We start from the raw sequence: 25,000 nt of genomic DNA on the forward strand, positions 1-25,000 counted from the left end.
AAATCCAATGCACTAACCCACTGATCCACCCAGCATCCCTGCCTTTCTTTAAACTTTGAAAAATCATTTATTTTCAGAAGCCCAACATTAGTGAAAAACATACCCACCAGCTTAGGCTATGGAGCAGCTCTTAATGCAAGCTTGCAGGTAAAAATCCTAAATTATTCTTTCCTTTCACGTATTCATTATGTTCTTATGTGGGACATACTTTCTTTGCTGTTATATTGTGGCGTGAACTATCCACATTTGTGTTTATATGGGCATTGTGGTCATTCTTAATAGCTGGGCGTATCATCCAAGTAAGTTGTATTACCTAGCACGGCAAGAAGTACTGTTCTAATTCATGCTACTTTTGATGTGAAGAGGCAAGAAGGACACCCTGTGGCAAAATCTGGAACACTCAGTTTTGCTGCAAATGTTAGATTGATAGAAGCTTTTGCAAATGCATGTGGATATGCATTAATATTTATCCAAGCTGTCATAAATGATTTCACATCATAGTGTTGGGGAACATGGTGCTCATGGCAAAAACTTTAAAATTTAATTATAATATATAATTTTTATGCATAGGAGGCAAATGTCAGGACTTTTTTATTTTGAGTTAAGTTCTGGTCATTTTTAGAAGTATAGCAGCTGCCTGCATTACAAAGGAACCATGCATTGTGTGGAAGAGTACAAGGGTTAGCGTAATACAAAGTTAGAAATAGTTTGAAGACAGAATGCACTGTGCATGCCGTAGCATATCTGATAGTTCAACACATTTAACACAAATAGTAAGCTGGTAATGTAGATACCATTGTAACCAACGTGTGAAAATAATTGTGAATGGAAAAAAACTTCTGATCATTATTTGCACTGTACAAAATGAGGTTCTGTATGCATGTGTGTACACATGTATATACATATGAAAACTGTTTTATAGATAAATGGGCTAAGAATTCTATATCTTATTTATTTTGCTAGGCTGCACTGGCAGAGAGTAGTTTACCTTTGCTTAGTAACCCAGGATTGATAAATAACGCATCCAGTGGCTTACTGCAGGCAGTCCATGAAGATCTCAATGGTTCACTGGATCACATTGACAGTAATGGAAATAGCAGTCCGGGCTGCTCTCCTCAGCCTCACATGTAAGTGAGTGGTTAGCAGAGTTTTTAGAAAAAAATTATGCATTTCTTTGAAACTCCATGTTACTCAAAAGCACAGGTAAGTAAAAGCTAAAACCGTACACTTGAAAACTAAACATTAAAATGGATCCTGAGACCCATTTGTTTATAGGAAGCCTATTTGCTGCATAGGTACCATGCTTTAGGTCCCCTCTGTATAAATATTATTCAGTATCATTTTTTCCTCACTACCAAGCATATAATATTGGATTCTATGGAAAGATGTATCTGTATCGTGTGTGGTCATTGTCGCAGCTCTGGCTGTAAGGTACAGCAAGAATTTTCATGTTGGAATTAGTTGTAATTTTCACTACAAGTCTCTAAACCATTTATGAACTGTAGTGGAGATATTGCCCATGTATATAAACCGTAAAATGCAAAGTTTAACTGTTACCTACAGTTTACATAGAACCTAGTAAAGTGTAACTTTTTGCGTGTCTTATAAATCAGTGTAATTACATATTCAACTTTAATTACTGGTGCGTCTGTATTGGCAAGGTTTATATGTTATATTTTATGCAAGACTACGATTCCTATTAATATTTAGCAGCTAACTATATCATTAATTACTCTAAAATCTTTCCCCTACCATCTTTTTAATGGAGCTGAGAGAGTGGAAGTATTAAAAATTGATGTATTGTGGATTTCAGAAATGAGTATGAAGCTTTAGAAATGCCTGGCCTTAATCAGTGGTGTCAAATGTAGCAGTTTTTGTTTACTAAATAGTAAAACATGTACCTTGAAGGTATGGTTTCCCAGGTTATTTATATAATAATTAGGAATATGATATCTAAATAGACTTAGATTTAAGTTCACCATAGGATGATATTTTTAAATGCATACTGGAATATGTACAATTATGTTTTCAGTTCTTCCTGTATTTAAAATAGCTGACCTGATTTGCCTTTTTTCATTGTTTTCTCTTTCACATTTTCATACTTGTTTTAATCGCTAATATAGTGCTGTTTAGCTATATTAGTAATTTAGACTAAGCTCTGTTTTTCTTCTACTATGTTATTTGACCTTTAATAGATTAAAGATTTGCTGGGGTGAGGTTGTTTGGTTTTATTTTGATAGATATAGATATCTACATACAATCATGTAGAAATGTTTATTTATTATGTATCCAATTACTTTGTTACACATTTACTGCATCAACTTTGAGAGGGGAAAAAAACACTGTGAATGTTAATGTGTTTTATCAGATTCCAAACCATTACTGTTTCAAAATGGAAAAAAATGTCTTTTAGAAGTGTCTTTAAATGTATTAAATAATAGAAAAGAAGTAATAAAACTACAAGAAGAAGAACATGAATTTATGCTCTTGAGAGTAACACTACTCTAAAACAAGTAAACTGAGCAATCAGACAAAAGTTTTTATATCCCATGCTTTATGCTATCAACCATGCAGTAGGTAGCTTGAGGCCTTTTACTTTTAGCAGTTCTCCTGAGTATGCTAATGCTCTCTTCCTGTATAAAATGCCAAGACAATAAAACTTTAAAGAGCAAACAGGAATTAGATCATATGTGTTAAAAATAGCTATTTTACAGAAGAGAATGACACTTGCTATTAGATTTAGTTTGTAACCATTTGGCAGTTGTGTTTATGTATATTGTGTACAGTCGCATGTATCTGTGCATGTCTATGCTTGTATGGATATGAGTGTGTTGTATAGACATGGTCATGGTGAAAATATTGCATACTGCAGCTTCAATTTGATTATATAAAAGGCAAAAAAGAAACAAATATTTTGAATTATCGTTATAAACACCAATTGCTCAAAATGCATTAATTTTTTCAGATAGAGATAAGAGGATCAAATCTTGAGCTCTGGAGTATTTGGTTGCATCAGGATTATCCACAGTGACTCTTTTGAAAGTCTGCTTCTCCTCATTGTTCAGGGCATGCAGGTGAATGAACAGATACAGGGATGGATTTAAGCAACAGGTCACAACTTTAGTAATTTAATACTGGGGAGGAGTGCTATATGCCCACCCCCACCCACATACAAGGCATTTAACTGGGTCTAGTATGGTCTTACAGGGCTCCCACCATATAACCAATCCAGATAACCAGTCTGCTCAGACTTCAGGTCTCCCTTTCTCCTATAGGAACAAGGGTCTACCAGCGAAATCCCGGGTGCCGTGTATTTCTGGGAGCAGGTCTTTTAGTCTTTATCCACATGGAACTCTGTCTACTGGGGGCACCAGCAATTAGCATTGTCACAGTTTCAACTCCACGTGTCTCCTTTCTTCTGGCATCACTGGACAAAGTTATTTGGCAGCAGTTAATGGACCAAGGGACTCTCAAAAAGCCCAGGAAGAATTTAAATAGACAAGGGGGGAGGAGGGAACACAAGAGCCAGTCAGCCCAGCTGGTCCTTCCAGCCATCCAATGGGAGGTGGACCACCCTTGGAGAAGGGACCTTCTTCTGCCTTACCAAGCACATTCGCTTGCCTCCCCCACCCCCACTTCCGTCACACACCTTCCAGGCACTGTGTCTCATCCTTGCTGATCCAATTAACAATGCTTCCTGTTGATGCAGGGTGGGCAGGCATTAGTTAAGAGAATCAGGGGACAGAGAGTAGGGAATATAAGACATCCAGGAGAGACAAGAAAGAATTAAGACATTGAAAGAAGAGAAGGAGAGGAAACTAAAGGAAATTTAAAAACTCACACTTCATACACAGCTTATTTGATACAGCTTGCTAGTGTTTTAATTGGAAAATGCTGGATACTAGAGAAAATAGAAATTGCTATCTTACTGCCAAGAGCATCCAATTATTTGCAACTATAAATATGTTTATGTGTTATATCCTGTAGTTGTATCAAATAAATATACTATAGTGGAGCTCTTTGTTTTTGTAAATTCATATTAATTGTTTTAATAGCCCAAATTAACCACGTTATAAACACAATAAAACAATGCCAGGTGTGTGTTCATCAGCCAATATTTGCGTGTTTTGGGTATGCACATATTGGCAAACAAATGCATTCTTTGCAGTTTGTAATTATGTATGTGTATAGTATTAGGGAATGGAGAAATTATTCAGATCTTTTGATCTGAACTTGCTCCTTCAACTTTGATTTTGAGTCGATCCAAAACTAGAAGATCACGCTTTCCAATTTTGCCTTAGATAATAAGATGATAGAATTTCGGTATTTGCAGGATTCCTTGTGCTTCCTAAGCATAGAGAATATCTAAAACATGGCAAATTCTGAGATAAGGTTATTTAGTTACCTACGGCAACTGAAATGTTTTGATGCATGACCACAATAGTTTCTCATTGTGGTCCAGTAAAAGATTATGTAAATCCCATGAAAGCAGCTGATCTGATCTGCGAGATTTCCACTAATTGGGGCCTATATCTCCTGACAACAGTTTACCAGATTTCAACAGCACTGAATCCAATCTCTAGAACAATTTAGCTTCAAACAATTTTGCTCTAGAACAATTTAGCTTCAAACCCAGTCTCCAGTGGACTACATGTGAACAGTGCCACCTTACCATAAATCTTTTATATACTATAAAATATTTTCTTAATACTCAGTGTGGATATGTGTGTGCTGTTCTAGCATTCCAATCACCTCCAATACTTTCAATAATTATCTTTTTTATCTAAATCAATATGCCAAATGATTGTTTCTTTCTTCTCTTCCCAAATGTGAAATTACTCTGGTTGTAGGCCCATGATGAACAAGTTTCAGATTTGCAGGACTGCAAGGAAACAGACTTTACATTTTTGACATTTTAATGTATTAAACAGTTGTCACTGACTCAGGACTGAATTCTGCTTGTCTTGGGCCTTGAGCCAGCTTAATTTGGCGGTGGGGGTGGGAGGAGAGTAAATATTTCTGTGGCTGATTTATTTAGAAAAGAATGACACCTTTTTGGACTTGCTCAGCAGTTTGAATTTTAGATTCAGGCCTGGAGGATGTGGATTAGTGGGCAGAGAGCAGATGCCGTGGTCAAGGGTTTTTGATAGATATATGTATCATATCGCTCTATAGTTTATCACATAGATATAAAAGCATCCATATATGGTATGTCTTTGTTGGATGTACCGTTTATAATACTTACTGATTTCCTGTGTTCAAGACTATCTGTTGTGGTGGTATATGCATTGTATGTGTTTGTAGAAAAATATATTTTATATTATTCAAAGAGAAAAGCATAGAAGTGGGGGGAAATGGATGGAGGAAGTTACCAGTTTTTTTAAAAAGAAAAGGAGTACTTGTGGCACCTTAGAGACTAACCAATTTATTTGAGCATGAGCTTTCGTGAGCCACAGCTCACTTCATCAGATGTGTACCGTGGAAACTGCAGCAGACTTTATATACACACAGAGAATATGAAACAATACCTCCTCCCACCCCACTGTCCTGCTGGTAATAGCTTATCTAAAGTGATCAACAGGTGGGCCATTTCCAGCACAAATCCAGGTTTTCTCACCCTGGGGGGGGGGGGGGTGGAGGGTGATGAACAAACTTCATACTCTAACTTCCTCTACCTCCACAAGAGCTTGTGTTGCCTGTTTAGTAGTGCCTAGCAAGGAGCATGAGAATGCAGTTGGAAATCAAACTCAGGTCTCTGTCTGTTCCTGTGTCTTTCCATTGGGTTGGTTACCACACCTCTGTGACTTTATGTATCAGTACATTGATATGGTTCACTGGGAGTTAATGCCAGAAATCTTTGTATATCTGTTGGCCATGTGTACTTATGTTAGCCAATGACATTGAATATCAAATATTGACAATGAATATCAAATGACATTCCATTTAACTGTGTAGATTTGAGAGAAGAAGGAAAATTTCAAGTTGTAAAGTTGTCCATAGCAGTTTTAGAAAAACAAATTAGTTACCAGGTTTCTATGAAAAATTGAAAGACTGAAAAAAAATGCAGTTCCTGAATAGGGGATAATGAGTGGTTATGCCATTCCCACAATTCCCTCTGCTGCCAGTTGAATAAGGCAGAAAGTTGACAAATGAGGATGGGGAAGTAAGTATCCTACCATTTGGGGTTTTGTGGGAGGGAGTTGTCATCACTTCCTCTCTCACCCCTTCCATTAAAGCACGATGAGAGTATAAATTCTAATGATGATAACAATTCCATTGAATTAGCAGTCTGAATTCACTTATGAAAATAATCTACTTCTTAAGAGCAAATCCAGACTCTTGGAGCTAATGGGCCTAATATCAGTAGGATTTTCTAGAATTTGAATCAGACATTGATCTTAAAATAGCAAGTGGAAAACAAAAGTCAGGTGTTCTTGAAAAGTGTATTCATATAGGCAGTCCAGTACACTATCATTCCCATTTAACGTTAATCTAGTACCTGTTTCATTTTAGGATTTAAATTATTTGCACACACTTGCATACACCCAAACCTTTTTATATCTCTTTTCTGGGATGGCTATGTTTGGGTCCTGTGAGGAAAGAGGAAGAAAATTTGCTGTAATGGAAGAGAATAAGGATTGAAGCTGAGTTAAATTAGAAATATGAGCATACCCCCAATACAGCCAGCTTTCTACCTCCTCCAATTCTGCCCTATGAAAGAGGAGGAGTTTCAGCTATGCACGGTTTCAGTCAACCTTTCCCCTTTGTATTCTGCCATCGATCCCCACCCTACTGCTTTTACTTTTCCCACTTTTGCCCAGAATGGATTTTTTCTTTTTGCAGTTCCATCTGCATAAACCTCAAAGTTTTAGTTTTTCAAACTTTTTTTAACCTTTAAATTTTATTCCCAGAGGCAAATGTGATTATTCTTCTCTAAGATCATTTCACTTTTGAGGTGCTTCAGTTTGAAAGCATTCCATTGTTAGGTCGTTCCCATATCTGATTATTCCAGTCCCCTACTGTTATGCTTTCACACCACTTACAGTAGGTTACCTATCATTCCAGTTTCAATCACTTTCATTCCCTTGTTTCTTTAACTTCATAATATTCCAATCCCCCGTCTTCCCATTTTTTATATCATTACATTGTCCCATCTGATGATCCATCTCCATTTACTTTGGAGGCTTGCTCTGTTTCAGGAGATCTCTCTGATGCAAGTCTCTCATTCACTGTATGAAACTTGATATAGAATATAAGGAAATAAACTATGGAAACACTTCAATTAATAGAGATATGTCAAGCTTTATTAAATAGATGAGAAACATGTCATTGAGCCAGTGAAGGTATAGGCAGTGCAGATCTCAGGATATCCTACTCATCAGAACTGTTTCACTTAATAACATAATATATTAATGCCTGTTGAAAATTTCATTTCACATTCTTATCCATTAGCCTAGTAAAAGGTTGGAAAATAATGGGCAAATACACTTTACAACAATAGACTATTGTATTTTTTCCCTTTGTAGTTGATTTTAGTTTGAAATTGAAAGAGTACTGCCTGAAGAATTCATAGAATCTTAAAGTTTGTGGTTGACCTTTTATCTCATCGTATTCAAATACAGGATCTTCTGTGAGCATTTGAAATTGTAGTGGTTCTGTCTCCCACTGCCAAGCATTTGAAAGTGTCAGGCAAATCGAGTGAGTGCAGTGCCCCATCTTAGTGTGTTCATACCATTTAAGTCTACTACTTTTGCTGATGTTTTGGATCATGTTACAATATGCTATCTTTGGAGCAGTCACTGTGCCTTCATAAAGTTTGTGCATTCTTAACACATTGTGAACCCCACTGTAAATAATAAAGAGTAAATAATCAAATTTTGATCATTAAAATATGTCCCTGCTCTACCTTGATATTGTTAATCACATGTAATGTTTCCCTATAATTTTATATTCTCCTACTTACCATTGTTATATTGTTTTACTTTATATTTCATTTCATCCTCTTACATGCTACTACTCTGCTCATCAATTTTCTGATCTTTCTAGACTCATGCTCTTGTACTTTGCAATCATTCCAGCCCTTTGACTTTTCTTATTTAGTTGTTTAAATGTTCTGTGTCTTACCCAGGGTCAGCAGTTGCTATTTCTTTTTTTCTTTACTCCAACCCCAGTTGTTGCACATACACAATTCATTCTGCTTTCTCTTGACTAAAAGATCGCTCCAGAAATATAGTCACTTCAGCTGCCTTAAACAGAAGAGTGTCAGATCCTCATAGCATGGTATTGTGGAAATGTGTAGGAAACTGTGGGGTTTTTTGCAGAGTCTTTAGGTCTTTTCAGCAAAGTAGATGCTTTGCTGAAAACTTTTTGCCACTTCTGCTGTGAATTCTCAGCATTTTGGCAAGGTTTTCATGTTTTTCACTAAATAGTTCTACATAGGAATGTGCTGTCTTTTAAGTTTACTGTGTATATTATATGCTTAAAATATATGTGTCCAAATATGCACATGCAGACTCCTCTGCAGTGCAGTTTTATAATTTTTCATAAATTAAGAACATGGGAGTTGCCTATATTTTACAAGAGCACTAAAACTCAAGCTGTAATTTTGCTAGTAAGGATGCTTTACTCACAATACCAAGACTGCAGAAACAATTTGGGTTCCATCAACCTTTGATGTGGAGCTTTATTGTTGGAGTAACTTTAATGTTATAGGCCCAGATTCTTAAAAGTGGCTACTCTTTTTCTAGGTGCAATACAGTGAGTGCAAATATGTGCCTCTGCATTTTTATGCCATCACTGAATTGTAGATCCAACTATTTATGTTACACAGCTCACTAAATGTTTGTGCACATGTAAGCCATCTCACTGGTAGGCTGCTGGCCATCTAATTGCTAATATTTATACTAACACTTAATACGGGTGTACATTTTCACCGCCCAAAACAGACTGCGGTCCAGCTGAAAATCTAGGCCGTCATACGTTAGAAGGATAAATATATTAATTCATTTTTTAGTACATGTCAAACTTCACAAATTATAAAAAGCTGAAAACTTTCATGCACAATTTTAATTTTTAATAAGTTTATAGAACAACCTAGTCTCAATGTGCAATCCCATACATGCGGAGCATATTAAAGTAATCCAATCTCAAATTGACGAAAGCATGGATAACTGTTATCAGGTCTGCATCCAAAAGGAGAATTCACAACCTTGCTTCAAGGTGAAGATGGAAAAAAGTGCTCTTGGCTTCCAGGGGCATGCCATGATTTAAAGCATCATGTGGATTACAAATATGTAATGCAGATGCCTGGTGTGCTCCCTCAGTTTGGGCTGCAAAGACAGTATACTTCGGCTTTTTTGACTGCTTCCACCAATCAGCATTATTAAACTCTTTGTTGTTTTGCACCAAAGACAGTAGCCTTTGTCCAGCTCCACACATAGGCACTGGGTCACTCATTCCACAACGCCAGACCAGTACAGATGTGATGGAGACTTAGAGCCCATGTTTTATGTGTAGTATCACATGTCCTCTCACGTACCTGTCCAGCAGCCTCAAATACACTTTGAACAGAAGGGGTAACAGAATAGATCCCATCAATTCCATATATGAGAGAACACTCAAGGAAGAAGAGCAATTGCCCAAAATTACCCTTTGGGATATTTTGAAAACAAAAGTCTTTCTCTCGGGAAATAGGAACATTCCCGAACTCAGTTCTTCTCAAATTCTTCTCTCTCCATATTTTTCATTACATTCCATTATATCTTCACACTCTATAACTTTGGCATCTTCGGACACCGCTGCTGAAATCCTTGCTCATGCTTTTTTTTGTCCTATTTACTATAGCAACTGTGTTATCTATGTCCTTCTCGAATGCCTATTCTCTGTGATGTGTTTAGCATATGCAGAACTTTTCCCAAATCATGACCACATCACCTCATCCACAAGTAACTTGACTGTCCCTTCATTTTAGGATCCAGTATCAATTTTTTGAACAAAACCGACCCCAGGACTGACCCTTGGGGCACTCCACTTGATACCGGCTGCCAACTAGACATGGAGCCATTGATCACTACCCACTGAGCCCAACAATCTAGCCAGCTTTCTATCTACCTCATAGTCCATTCATCCAGCCCATACTGCTTTAACTGTCTGCCAAGAATACTGTGGGAGACCGTGTCAAAAGCTTTGCTGAAGTCAAGGAACAACATGTCCACTATTTTCTTCTCATCCACAGAGCCAGTTATCTCGTCATAGAAGGCAATTAGATTAGTCAGGCATGACTTGCCCTTGATGAATCCATGCTGACTGTTCCTGATCACTTTCCTCTCCTCTAAGTGCTTCAGAATTGATTCCTTGAGGACCTGCTCCATGATTCCTTGATACATCCACACAATCTTGCTACCACTGATATCAGAGGCTTCTCCTCTGCAGATCTCTTGTCTAAAACAGCCTATTACTCTTTGCCTCATAGAATAACCTAACCATACATTAAGCGGTGGTAGCCATTGTCTGGCTTGTAGGAGAAGGTATGTGGCCCCTTTAAGGGTTAGATAGCCAGAGGGTTACTTGTTGCAGCAACTTCAGACCAGGTCATAATGTGTATGCTCACCCATCCCTTTCAGGTGACAGGAAGAGAAAGGAGACTACCAGGTTTTGCCATGATCAGCTGTGAGCATTATGCTTGTAATTCTTTTCTGGAACTGGGAAAAAATTTTTTCCCTCACCGCCAGATTGGCCAAGATGAGGCCAGGGGTAGTGGGGCGAGGGTCACTTTCCCCACCACGGGTTGGGGACTTAGTTGAAGTGAACATGAAACAGGGGTTAAGCTATGTATATAAGAGTGGGACAGATGTCTAGTACAGGCACTCTATAGGGAAGGGATAGGGTGATCAGATAAAAATGGACTGGTAAAGGAGGTATTATTTAAAGGAATGGAAAAGGGGAGGTCAGGGCTCCTATGACTTGTATGGCAGGGAGCCAGCCCCTCCCCCCACTTTATCGACCCCCCATGAACCCTCATTTGAGGGGTGGAGGTGACAAGGTCCCACCAGCAGTTTGACTTGGGACCAGAATGGATAAAGGGGGAAGGCCTCCCCCAGGAATATGTCAATGATTATGGAATTACCTGAACTGTGCACTTTTATCTGCTGAATACTCCCTGACATTTAGAAATAAAGTTAAACCACATTCAGTGTCTCCTGTTCATCTTCTGGCATAGCTCAACAATTCCTCTTCTCAAATGTAGCTGAAAACCTCTCTTTTCATTTTTGATTTACTTCTTACTTTTCTCCCCTTCTGCTCATTTTTTTTAAATTAACCTTATCATTATTTATTATTGTTATTTATTATTGTAGTACCTATGAGCCCCAGTCATGGGCCAGGAGCCCAACTGAATCAGGTACAAACACAGAACAAAAAGACACTCCCTGCCTCAGAGAACATGAAAACTAAATTATTATTTTATTATTTAACTCTGAAAAACATCCTGGGGCACAAGGTGCAGCTTGTGTGAAAGACAGTGTATATAAAAGTTGTATTTTATTTGTGCCACTACCTGTAAACAAAAGCAACAAACATATTTAGAATGGTAATTAGGTTGTTTATTGAGGTTCTTGACACACTTACCTGTGCTTGTTGGACTGGCGCTTTCTTTTACTTTGTTTGCAGTAAAATAGGTTACTGATAACAAAGAAATATATTGAAACAAGAGCCTATGATAATATATAGGTAATGTCCTGTTATTACATTTGTACATTTATTAATACAGCCCAAATCTTCAAAGGGGTGGACACAGTTTTGTGCTAGAGCATTTGAATTGCAATAAATACAACTTAGAATGTACATTTTGTTTTTTCAAATTCAGGCAGATATTTTCAAACCATAATGCTATAAATTACAGTATATTGTACAGTAATGTTTCACTCAAGATATAATCCAGGTACTGACCCCTTTATTAAACTTGAACTGCTCTAAGATCAATGACTTAAATCCAAAGGCCTCTTCTCCTCTTTGCTCTCTCTCTACTCTTTTCCTTACAGTTGAACCTTGCTTTTTGTAAACAACTTCTTTCCTGTGCTTTGGAGATTTTGCTTTTTTTCCTTCAGTCTCTCTCAATTCAGAGTTCTCCCTTCACACACTCTTTGTTGGGCTCCTCAGGGCTGTGTCCTAGATCCCATTGCTTTAAACTTAAGCTACTATCCCTACTTCAAGGCTCTGCACAACTGCTTCCACACCTATCTCTGATTTATTCCCTGCTACTCCCTGCCTACTCCTTTTCTTCTCCCCAAACATTGTGTCCAACCACTCTCTGAATTTGTTTCTCCACTCTATCTTCATCCCTTCTTCCTTGCGGCCCTATATCCTTAAGCAGGTTTTGTGTGCCAAGTGACAACCTTCCTTGTTCAGATCACTTCTGAAAAACTTACTTCTTCTGCTAGGCCTGAAATCCTTCATATCTACAGCTACATAAACATATTTTAAAAGTCTCTAACATGAAATCCAATTTTCCAACAGCTTCTAGTCCCTGCTCACAATAAGTAACTGTGCTACCAGTTATGCTATTTTCCTCCTCCTCCTCTTGTTATTGTTATTAATAATATTATTAAACATTTCTATAGTGGTAGCACCTGAAGGCCACAACCTGGTTGGGCCCCATTTTACTAGGCACTGTACAGACACAATAAATGACCTCTTGTGTCTCACCATCCTAGCCACACCCTGTTTGTTTTGGTTTTGGTCCAATTTAAGATGATAAACTCCCTGAGACAGCAGCCTTGTTTTGTGTTTTTGACTGTATAGCATCATACCCAATTAGAGTTATAGGGTTTATTATTATAGAAGTCATAAGAAAATGTATTAACGGCATCCTAATCACAGGTACTTCCATATTGTTTTCTGAAAACTGGAATATGGTTGGTTTCAGAGGAACAGCCGTGTTAGTCTGTATTCGCAAAAAGAAAAGGAGGACTTGTGGCACCTTAGAGACTAACCAATTTATTTGAGCATGAGCTTTCGTGATGAAGTGAGCTGTAGCTCACGAAAGCTCATGCTCAAATAAATTGGTTAGTCTCTAAGGTGCCACAAGTCCTCCTTTTCTTTTTGGAATATGGTTGTGGACCCCAAGTATGTGGATGTAAAAAGATCTCAAAAGATTGCCTGCTGTTCAGCTCTGTCTTTGTATATGTTTGCACCGTGGCTGTGGGAGCTGCTGCACTACAAATAATACATAATAATAATGATAATTAATAAAAAACAAACAAACCTAAGAGCTAGGAGTAATTTCTAGCTTTGTTTGTGAGTGACAGTATTGAAACGTAATGTTGAGCAGCAGAACATGTATTATAGCTAAACAATAGGCGAGAAGAACAGAGGCAGAGATCTCTGTTTGATACAAATACAGGGCGGATGGCAGATGCAAAGCATGTAGGACACAGTGTCCAACATAACTTATTTTGAAATTTTCCATTACAACAGATAATGGGATTTGCTGGAACTGAGGAGCTAGAGGGTTCTGGATTCTGTTGCAGCCTATTATATTGCCTCATGGCGTGAAGGAGCAATATTGTTGGTGGAGTCCCCCTGGGTATTAGGGGGTTCCCTGATGAGTATCTCAGGGGATGGTGGGGGCAAAGCCAGAGTATGCTGGGCTCTGGCTACTCTTGGCTGCCAGAACAATTCCTAAGGGACAATTGCAACAAAGTGTATGTTAGAGCCTCCCTGAGGCTAGTTTAGCTTAAGTGAATTGTGGGCAGGCCACATGATGGCCTCAAAATACAGGGCTACACACAGGTGCTGGGAGTTACAGAACATCTGGCCTACAGTGTCTAGTCTACAACCCCAAATAGCATGTAGCTATTTAGTCAATGCTCTTTTAAGATAGTTAAAATAAGAGATGAGCGTTACAAATTTTTACTCTAGTGTAGTGACAGATCACATTCTTAGAATTAAAAAGCGTACATGAATTCTAATAAGTTATTTGCCTCAGTAATATATTGTGGCAGTGAGCTCCACAGGTTATGGATGAATTTTTGAAGTTCTCTTTTACATTGGGTGTGCACCTTTGTATTATGAGAAGGAATTAATAGTGAGATGATTGTAGTGACAGAGGGATCATGCAAGATGCTGTATTAAATTGGATGTTTTTATATTGTGAGAAAGGATAAATAAGTTTGTTCATTTGACTTTTTCTACACATTGCTTTATTTTGCATTATTCTGTCATGCCGCCTCTTATTCATCTCCTCTCTCAGGCCCTGCTCTTGCTGCCATTGAGTTCAGTGGCAGCAAGATTAACCCCAAACAAAGCAGCACTGTTGTATTTAATATTTCCCCATATGGGTGTATTTACTGTGTCTTTAATCATTTTTGTTATCTCTTTCTAGTTTCTGCTGTATAACTTTTAACCACAGCTGAAGAGAGTGGTCAAGATGATGGCATACCATCAATTTATGTACAAGCAATGTAATATTTTCAGTGATATACCCTCTCTTAACTCTAACATGTTGTGTTTTTTCTTTTTAATCTCTATTGCATCTCAAGCAGAGATTTTCACTGAGGCATCCACAATAGTACCTACATCTCTTTTCTGGAGTGGTTGCATTAAATAGTAAACCCATCAACATATATAAACAATATATAATTTTTCTTGCATTTATTTACATTAAATTTTATCCGCCATTATGTTGTGAAATACCTAGCTTTATTAGGTTTTTCTAAAGTTCTTCACAATCCTTTATTGATTAGACTAATCTAAATAAACATCAGTTATCTTCTAGTGTTGTTACCTCTCTATTTACTCCTTTACCCCATTAATAAGTATATTCTAAGCACCAGTTACATACAGATCCTTAGGGTATCCTCACTGTTTAACCTCGTTCCATGCTGAGAAATGACCGTTTTATTCCTGGTCCTTGTTTTCTATCACTTAACTGGTTTCATCAGGGACATAACTTTATTTCTTACCCTAGAACACCTTAGTTTACTTAAAGTCCCTCCTCAGCAGTTATTATCAAAGGCTTATTGAAGGTCTAAATAAATATTTACCAGTTCTCCTTTACCCACCTTTTTGTTTGCTCACTTAAATAATTCTAATTGGAGAAAAAAAATTATTCTTTAAAGAAACAATTCTAGTCTGTCCCTATCATATCCTGCTCATCTAGATGTTGTATTGTTGTTGTATAGTTATTGTATAGTGTAGTATAGTTATTATTTCAAATATTTTACTTGGTAGGAATGTAAAACTTACTTGCCTGTAGTTTCCAAAATTACCCATAGTGCATGTTAAAGGAATATAAAACATTTAAAAAATGAAAAAAAATCTGGATTAGCTATATCCCCCAACCTCCTTGCATTCTCTCATGAAGTCTATTGTAATTAAGTTAGTCTATCTAGTTTCTGTGCAATATTCTTATCCTCCTTGGTTGCTCTTTTTATTCCCATGTAGTCTAGCAAACCATTAACTCTCTTTTAGGATTCCTGGCCTGAAGTCAAGAGGAGTTTTGCCACTGAGTTCAGTGGAGCCAGGATTCCACTCCAAGAATTTATCTTCATTTCTTTGATTTTCTTTTCTTCAGATCTCCCCTGGGCCCTCCTAGTTTCCATCTAGATTTTATTGTGATAGACTTTTTTCACCATTCCATTTCATTAAGGTCTCTTGTTCCAGAAAAAGCAAGGACTTCTACCAGACCTGGAATCTTTTAATATGATCATTTCATATTTCAGGTCACTTGTTCAGCCTGCTAAATTAGTTAGACTATAAGTATGGGAGCTTTTTATCTACATAACACAAATTGGAAAATAAGTTCTCTTGCATGGAATATTTGGGAATGCCTGTTATCCAGTAGATTTGTAAGTCATTTTGTAAATGATTAGCCTCTAGAAGCACAATATCTGAATATTCTCTGCTATCTATTGAACAGTAATTTATTTCCCTAAAGATATAGAGGATAAAGATAAAATTGTAATTCCTTTCTGTTTTTTTCTCTTGGGATTTCTAGTATTAAGCTGCCTTCTTGGTCACCTTTTCCTCCATTTGAGCACCCTTTGTATTGCTTGTGTCATATTTATTTCATTAAAATAATTTTCTACATTGTGGTCACTTCAGCTTAAATGTTCAGTGAATGGCAAGCACTCTCTATCAATATCCATCCTTCCTCCCCAACAGATACATTAGCACACATACTAGCTTTTTCCATCTGCAGTCATGCTAGAATTTCACATCTAGTTCGTTACTCTGGGGTCTTGGCTTTAACCTAATCCTTCCATTTGCCAAATCTAGATGCAAAACTACCTTGTAGCAAAGTGGTGGCACTCTTCTCTTTACCCACAGTGACATTAGGTATTAGAACACTGCATAAGGCCTCTGAAATTTTGCTGATTTTCTGTGTTATATGCTGCTTATTCATTCCTCCTGGGATATAAGGGAGGTAGGAGTGGCTCTCTGGAGGCAGAATAACTAGAGATGTCCTGAAGTGAAACCCTAGAGCCAGGCAAGCTCAAGGAGGGAGACTGCTTGAATTTTACATAGTGTTATTGTTTTTGAATTTCCAATAAAGCTAAATTCCAGGAATGGTGAAAGTTTGGATACTAACTCAGGGTCTGGATGTTCTGTGGATAATAGAGAGGGACTCAAACCATTCACGTATATTTTTATGGCGGTTAGCAAGTGAGAAGTCTTATGTAAACGACCAGTCATTGTAATGATAATGGTGGGCTTTGTAATTCTTTCCAGAGGGGTCTATTTGACTTTTTTTTTTTGTCACAACTCATTTTAAAGGTAGTGATGATTAGAAACTTCCAGTTTGGTTTGAAGAGCTCTGGTTTTGCAGTTTTCAAGATTGGAGGTACAAAATTTGGAAGATACTATGAAGGTTGGTGAATTATGAATATCAGAATGATCTTTTGGGCCTTAGTGGATATTAAAAATTAACCAAATGGCTTGTAGAGACTTTATTTTCTATGTAATAAGGAAAGCAAGTCTCTAATCCTGTTGTTGTGGGCAGGGATAGTCATCAAAATATATAAACTCATCCCTCACCCACTGCTCTCCTGCTTGACAAACCACAAACAATAGATAAAAGAAAAGGAGTACTTGTGGCACCTTAGAGACTAACAAGCTGAAAGTGAGCTGTAGCTCACGAAAGCTCATGCTCAAATAAATTTGTTAGTCTCCAAGGTGCCACAAGTACCCCTTTTCTTTTTGAGAATACAGACTAACATGGCTGCTGCTCTGAAACAATAGATAGAGATCCTAACTCAATTATCTGCTACTGGCAGCCATTATCTTCTCCTACCTTTTCTCTTCAGCCTGCTTCCACCCCTCTAATGTGGTACTAAAGGGGACAGGCATCATTGGAATCATCATTCCGTGTGCACTCCCTCAGATATCTGCTCTTTGCAGCAGGAGAAACTATTACACCTCTCCCACAATCCCTGCACCAGTGCCACTCCCCACTTCTCCCTTGTATAACTGAATATGTGTGTGTGTGTGTGTGTGTGTGTGTGTGTGTGTGTGTGTATGTATGGGGGCGGCGGGTGTGAAATGTCACTGAAAGGAATTTCTGAACGCCCAGGAGACTTCAGGGAATTCCTCCAAACCATGCTTGGGGGAAGGAGAGATTGCACTTCCTCATTTCATCCCAGCACAATGGGGATTCTTCAGAAAAAGCAGAATGGGAAGCCCACTGAGAAAAGCCTCCATTAAGGATCCATGCTTCTCTGATAGTGGCATCTTCAACCTTTATCCTACAGGAGAATGTGATGATATAATTCAGCTCCTTGCATAGTGGAGGCAGGTAGTGAGTGGTAAAATCTTCACACATACTTCACCCCACTCTGTGGGCGGGGAAGCCAGTGGCTACAGAATCTTCATCCCTTTCCTGCCTGAGGCAGATAACAAAATTTTTACAAAGCAGCATTTTCCTTAACAATAATGGTACTTTGATCTGTCTATGGGTGGGGGGAGAAGAACAGGGGAGGAGATTCATGCTGTTTTGAAGAAATGCTGGTGCAGGTCTAGCATGAAAGAGACAGAAATATGCTAATAAACGCATCTGTAATCTAGGTTGTATACTTGGTGGAAAATAAACAACTCCCTAGAAGAATCTAAGGAGATTCTCAGACACAAAATACTTAGTTAAACTGAAGGGAAGGCGTACTACTGTATGTGTCAATAGGTTAAAAGGATAACCTCTTTTAAAATATTTGAGGTAAACAAACAAATTATTGGAAAGTCAAGACATTTTTGGTTAAGGTAAAAATGAAAATAGTCAACAAAAAACCAAGTGTGAAAATGCAGAGTTAAGGAACTCCATGTTGTCTTGTCAATTGAGGGTAAATTGGAGGATAGTCCCAAATCTTCAAGATAGTAAATATGCAGTGGTGGGTGTTACAATGCAGAAATACATCAATTACGATACAGTTTATTGGAAGTATGTGGCTCATATGATTGTTGTAGAAGATGTAAGGTACAGGCATAAGGCTGTTTCATAATTTTGCGTCACACTGTCTCCTAATTTTGGATGGGGGCAGGGTTAAGGTTGTTTAGGGGTACTTAATTCTGCATATCTTCTAACTTGTTTCTGCTATATTACTTTAACAGAAAATATCCTCTTAAAACTTTGGCTTTATTTCAAAAAGTTCCCTGTTAAACTATGCATATCTACAACTTGCCTCCAGTTTAACCCAGATTTTCATCTGGAGGTGTAATCTTGTGATAGAGAGAGTCTAGGAGAAGTATATGATAATGGAGACTTTGTGCCTAATTTCAATCTCATTTTCATTTTTTGTTACTGACAGATGAATCCAGTGGCTCTTATTTTATGTTTTTGTATTATTGTATTTAGTTATCTAATACTATTGTGGTTTTGGCTGTGTAGCTCCAGCAACATTAGTAGTTGGCACATATGCTATAATATTGTAGGCATATTATGGCATCATGTCCTCAACTATTTTTATTTGAATTGCATTTGAAATATTTTAATTAGACTACACAAAGCACTGCAGTCAAGGCTACAGAGGGTATGTCAGGCCTTCTGGACGCACCAGGTTCCAGCTTGGGTACCAGGCCCAGCAGCTTCCTTTGCCTTCCTCCACATGGGGGAAAACAGCATTTGGGAGAAGCGTGTAGTGGCTAGATTCTGGAAATCTCTAGACTCTTTCCCCAAAAGCAGCCAGCTAAAACCACAAGGGCATCACAGGGCTCAAATCCAAACTGGGTGTGGTTGTTCTTAAATGTAATCAGCTGTTTTGGATGGCATGACTCTCCACATGGATCATTATTAGTCTCTTTTCTGGTGAGAGACAAGAAGGTGGGTGAGGTCATGTCTTTTATTGGACCAACTTTTGTTGGTGAGAGACCAACTTTCAAGTTACGCAGAGCTTTTCCTCAGGTCTTTTCTGGTGAACAGACAGGAGAGAATTTGAGAGAGGGGCTAGTTCTTGTTAATTTAGCTTGTGCTTAGATTTCCTACATGACAGATACTCCTGTTCTGCCTCCAAGAAGCTGCAAAGATGAATGGAAATTCCTTGAAATGACTCAGGTTTTTCTCTCAGCCCTTACCTGCAGAATCCCACGAAGTTCATACTATTCTTACTAATTTTATTTGACTTGTAGTATGAAGCCACTGGGAGAATTGGTGAGCCAGCAGTACACAAATGATGCCCAATTCTACATCTCATTTATATCAAATGATAAACAGTACCATCTCCCAGTTCTCTGAATGCCTTGTTGAAGTCAGCCTTTGGATGAAGAGCAACTGGCTAAATCTGAACCCAAGCAAGACTGAGGTGATGCTGGTAAGAAGAACTTTCCCCTGATAGAACATCCCCCACCATCCAGGTCATCTGCATTCAGATTAAATCTAAACTTTTGGAGTAGTCAGTGCTATCGGATGCCTAACTATCCAAGGTGATAAAAAATGGTAACCTCGAAACTTGATTATTGCAACTTATATCTAGGAATAGTAACGCACATGTATGCACACACATACACACAAATCTTTAGCTTGCATGAAATGATGCAGGACATCTGCTTGGCTACACAAGTCCCTGTGGACACATCATCCCAGTGCTCCATTTTCTGCATTGCTGCTGACCACTGAATACAGGGCCAAACTCAAGGTCTTCGTTCTCATATTCTGTGGTCTCCATGCAATTGGCCTACTGGGAGACTGCTTGCCACTCCGTCACGTCCCACAACACTTTCTACAATATTGTTCCACCAGACCAATGAAGCTTTTGGGTCCAGACGGGAGAACTTTCACAGCAACCAGGCCTAAACTATGGAGCTTATTCCACTGAGAATTATGGAAAGGCTACAGCACTCGCTACTTACAGAATTAAATGCAAAGCAAATGATTTCTTCTGCAAGTTGGGAAGGAAGAAGACGGAAATGGTTGTTGTTAATTCAATTTTTTGATACTTAGGAAGTGCTCAGTTACTACAATGGTTGGGATATATTAATACATAGACAGAGTGTTAGAAAAGGGCTCTGACTTATTCTTTTTTTCAAAGCAAATAATATTTTCTATTCAGAGCCTGGAGTGAGCACTTCAGTTTCCATTAAGATGATCCGTACCTAGTTTACTGTAACTACTTGTTCTTTATTGGCCTGCTTCTCCATGTGCTGAATGGAGTATCCCCTTACATTAAAACTGATTTGACTTGAAACCTCTGTAGAAAACTTGCTATCCATAATTCAGAATATTGGATCAAGTATCTTTTCTCTTCGTTAACCACATCTCAACTACATTTAATTAAGAATTCATGTACAAGGTTATAGAATCTGGTTGTTTTCTTGTCAGCAACAGCACACATGTACTAGTGTTTAAAAGTTGAATGGACCATATGTTCTGATGTCACCGCTTTTCATTATTGTATCAGATATTTGAACAGGTGTTACCAAGGCAGGATCAGTCTAATCCTGGACAAACATCAAGAGACTGGTTCAGTTCACACACAAATTATAAATTTGTTTGGTCTCTGAACTTTAAGAAGCTACTTCATATGATCCCTTCCCTTCCTAATTGTCACCTAAATCCTTCCTCCCCACCCCCCACCCCCACACACCAGCCCCTCAGCTGCCAGTTCTTCCCTCTTCCGTACACGCTCAACAATCTTCAAGCATCCTTTGCAGATGTTGGCTACCAGTACTGGTCTGCTGGGCCCTAGTTATTACTGCAATTAAATATAATGAATCATGGTAATTCTTCAATATACTGTTCCCCAGGATGTGATCAATATTAGAGAATCTGAGGGTTGAAAGTTGTAGCACCGCATGATCCAGAAGAGGGGGTGCACTTTCCAGTATATCTGGGAGGCATATAGAGAAGAGAGCTTAAGATCTCTGTAGTGGTTCTGTACAGGGAAGTGGGAGACCGAGGGTAGTCACAGAGATGGAGGAAGCTCTGTATTCTGGGAATTGTGAGAGGAAGATAGCAGTGTGCTGAGGTAAGCAGGTTACTAGTTCAAGCCATTCGAACGACTCTTCTCAACAAAAATGAATCTTCTAAAAAGCTTGGATTCTGAGAAAAGATTGAGATTCAAGTCATTTTTGCTGTTCTAACAGTGGATTCATCCATTTCTAGGCAGATGACCTGTGGGAATAGCTGATATTTATCTGTTCACTTATTTATATCTTTAAAACAATAATAATAATCTCACTTGAAATAAGTTCTTGGTGAAATAACATGCAGCCAGGTGTAAGAAATCAATAAACTATGAAATGTTATTAGGCCTGGTTTTAGTAACACGGTTATTAATGGTATGATCGGAGTCTTTGACGTGCTGTGGGATCAAAGCCTTCTTCAGAGTTCATATTTCAAAAATCTGGTAACAATTTGTGTGAATACGCTTTCCATTGTGAATTCTTTCACAGCATGTTCCCCTACCACACTGGCTGTATATGCTGTGAACAAAATAATATGTTTTCATACCAGATCCAGAATACAAAATACCATTATACTTTTTAATTTCTGCTTGCTTCATGCAATAAGTATTTATTTTGGATCTGTAATGTTTGCAATGAAAACCCTCAGGATAAATAACTATAGGGCAATCAGTAGCTGATGTTCAAATCTGACTAAATTGGTAACTTTTGTTTTAGATTTTAATGGTGAGAAAAAATTGTGAATTCAGTTTGTAGGAAAGGTGCTAGATTAATAGCACTGTAGATTGATATTGTCTGTTCATTCTCAAAAATTATAAAACACAGGTATCCAAATGTATGTTTTGCTGCACCTCCCGATCAGCATGCTTCAGCCTAGACCCTAGAGGACAACTTCTAGGATTGAGAGGGGAGTTAGTCTCCATGACTTATGCATTTCTCGTTCTTTTCTGCCAGCAAGGGTGTCAATTATGGTAGTGGTTGCTATGATCTGTGGTTTTAACTAGTGAGAAATAAGCAAAGACCACCAAAACATTTCATACAAGCCACAGAACCACGATCTGGTTATAATAGTTTTCATTCACTATTGTTCTGGGCCATTGTATAATTAGCAATTTAAAATGAATGTTTCTGTCTCCCATTCCCAATCCCATGAGCCATCCATTACCTCATAATATAGTACATCAGATATTCTTGAAATTGTCCAAGCAACAAAAGAACACATTTAATAATATCCAAAAGGTAGAAGAAGAGGAAGAATTATAATACGTTATGAAGTACATGTGCATTTTTAAAGATCACTTCTGCTTTGTACGTTTCTTTTTAGCTGTGCAGTGTCTGCATTCCCCACAATGGAGTGCCATAAAGGGGAGCAGGACAACACCCAGAGGCAGCTGCAAGCTTAGGATGACATTATATCAGTATTAATAGGTTTTGTTGATTTTTCTAGTATAAACCTCTATTTGTAGGTGTTTATCACTCTGTTCCACTCTGAAACTTGACATGCAAAATACAAAATTAAAACATTAGTATTCGATTCCTGTAACTTAAAATAAAATACCAAGTCAAAATGATACTTCTTAAAAAGGCACTTAAATCTCTGTGCACATAGAATTATAGAATCATAGAATATCAGGGTTGGAAGGGACCTCAGGAGGTCATCTAGTCCAACCCCCTGCTCAAAGCAGGACCAATCCCCAATTAAATCATCCCAGCCAGGGCTTTGTCAAGCCTGACCTTAAAAACTTCTAAGGAAGGAGATTCTACCACCTCCCTAGGTAATGCATTCCAGTGTTTCACCACCCTCCTAGTGAAAAAGTTTTTCCTTATATCCAACCTAAACCTCCCCCACTGCAACTTGAGACCATTACTCCTTGTCCTGTCCTCTTCTACCACTGAGAATAGTCTAGAACCATCCTCTCTGGAACCCCCTCTCAGATAGTTGAAAGCACCTATCAAATCCCCCCTCATTCTTCTCTTCTGCAGACTAAACAATCCCAGTTCCCTCAGCCTCTCCTCATAAGTCATGTGTTCCAGACCCCTAATCATTTGTGTTGCCCTTCGCTGGACTCTCTCCAATTTATCCACATCCTTCTTGTAGTGTGGGGCCCAAAACTGGACACAGTACTCCAGATGAGGCCTCACCAATGTCGAATAGAGGGGAACGATCACATCCCTCGATCTGCTCGCTATGCCCCTACTTATACATCCCAAAATGCCATTGGCCTTCTTGGCAACAAGAAGTTGACACAGTTTCCATTTATAAATTATGAATCTTCATAATATTTGAATCAAACTCAACTTTTGTGCCTACAATGCCAACAATAATTTGGTTAATCAAATGTATTTTCTTGTTTAACTTTTTGGGGTTAAATATATGTACTTCTATTAGTATTTCATTTTTATAGTATGCCATTAATAGTAATAGAATCTAAAGCTACTCTTCTTTAATTCAAAGGCAAATAGTAAGCATACCATGGTGGCAATATCCAGAATGGACAGCATCAGATTGGTGATTCTTGTAAAATACTGGGTACAATAATTTTGTTTTACCAAGTATTTACAAACAATGTGTCCCTTTTTCATTCAAGTATTTAATGTTTTACTCAGGCATATTCTCTATCTATCTATCTATCTATCTATCTATCTATCTATTGATCTATCTATCTATCTATCTGTCTGTCTATCTAAATGCAAAAACTATTCCTTATAGGATCTTTTTTTCTTTGCTTTGCAAATAGTTGTGCATAATTATGAATTTGCCTCTATGTAGTTCATAAAAACTATTAATAACACAAAAATTAAAAACTTAGAACCACGTCATGACATCAGTTTTTAAACGCAACTCCCCCTGGAGAATGTGATTTTCTTCTGTCAGAACACTATTTTTCAATATTTTATATTAGTTATGTATTAGAAACTCGTCGTTCTTATTAGATCATATATTACTAGTCCACAAAGCCTGCCGAACAATCAATGGGGTCACTGGACAATCAAGATGCTAAAAGAGCACTGAAGGAAGACAAGGCCATTGTGGAGAAGCTAAATGAATTCTTTGCATTGGTCTTCACTGCAGAGGCTGTGAGGGATATTCCCACACCTGAGCCATTATTTTTGGGTGACAGATCTGAGGAACTGTCCCAGACTGAGGTGTCAGTAGAGGAAGTTTTGTGATAAGTTAAACTGTAATAAGTCACGAGGACCAGATGATATTAGGGTAACCAGACAGCAAATGTGAAAAATCGGGACAGGGGTGGGGGGTAATAGGAGCCTATATAAGAAAAAGACCCAAAAATCAGGACTGTCCCTATAAAATCAGGACATCTGGTCACCCTAGATGATATTCACCCAAGAGTTCAGAAGGAACTCAAATATGAAATTGTAGAACTACTAACTGCAGTATGTAACCTATCACTTAAATCAGCTTCTGTACCAGAGGACTGGAGGATAGCTAATGTGACGCCAATTATTAAAAATGGCTCCAGAGGCTATCTGGGCAATTACAGACCAGTAAGCCTAACTTCAGTACCATGCAAATTGGTTGAAATTATAGTAAAGACCAAAATTATCAGACACAAAGATGAACACAATTTGTTGGGGGAAGAGTCAACACAGTTTT

The 25,000-nt window shown here is 38.0% G+C and overlaps 1 protein-coding gene across 21 annotated transcripts in view; it reads left to right on the forward strand.

Moving 5' to 3' along the window:
- The window catches only part of FOXP2 (forkhead box P2), a 557,106-nt gene that overhangs the window by 523,282 nt on the left and 8,824 nt on the right, over nt 1-25,000 (forward strand). For 20 of the 21 annotated variants that reach the window (XM_075124431.1, XM_075124433.1, XM_048836113.2 and 17 more), the window contains 2 exons: nt 78-147; nt 964-1,127. In XM_075124431.1, coding sequence (XP_074980532.1) covers nt 78-147; nt 964-1,127 — 234 coding nt within the window. Of the gene's footprint in view, nt 1-77; nt 148-963; nt 1,204-25,000 lie in introns of all 21 variants that reach the window. The other variant, XR_007354635.2, reaches the window with a different exon arrangement.

The sequence above is a fragment of the Caretta caretta genome, chromosome 1 (genome assembly GCF_965140235.1).
Source record: "Caretta caretta isolate rCarCar2 chromosome 1, rCarCar1.hap1, whole genome shotgun sequence".
NCBI classification, from domain to species: domain Eukaryota; kingdom Metazoa; phylum Chordata; order Testudines; family Cheloniidae; genus Caretta; species Caretta caretta.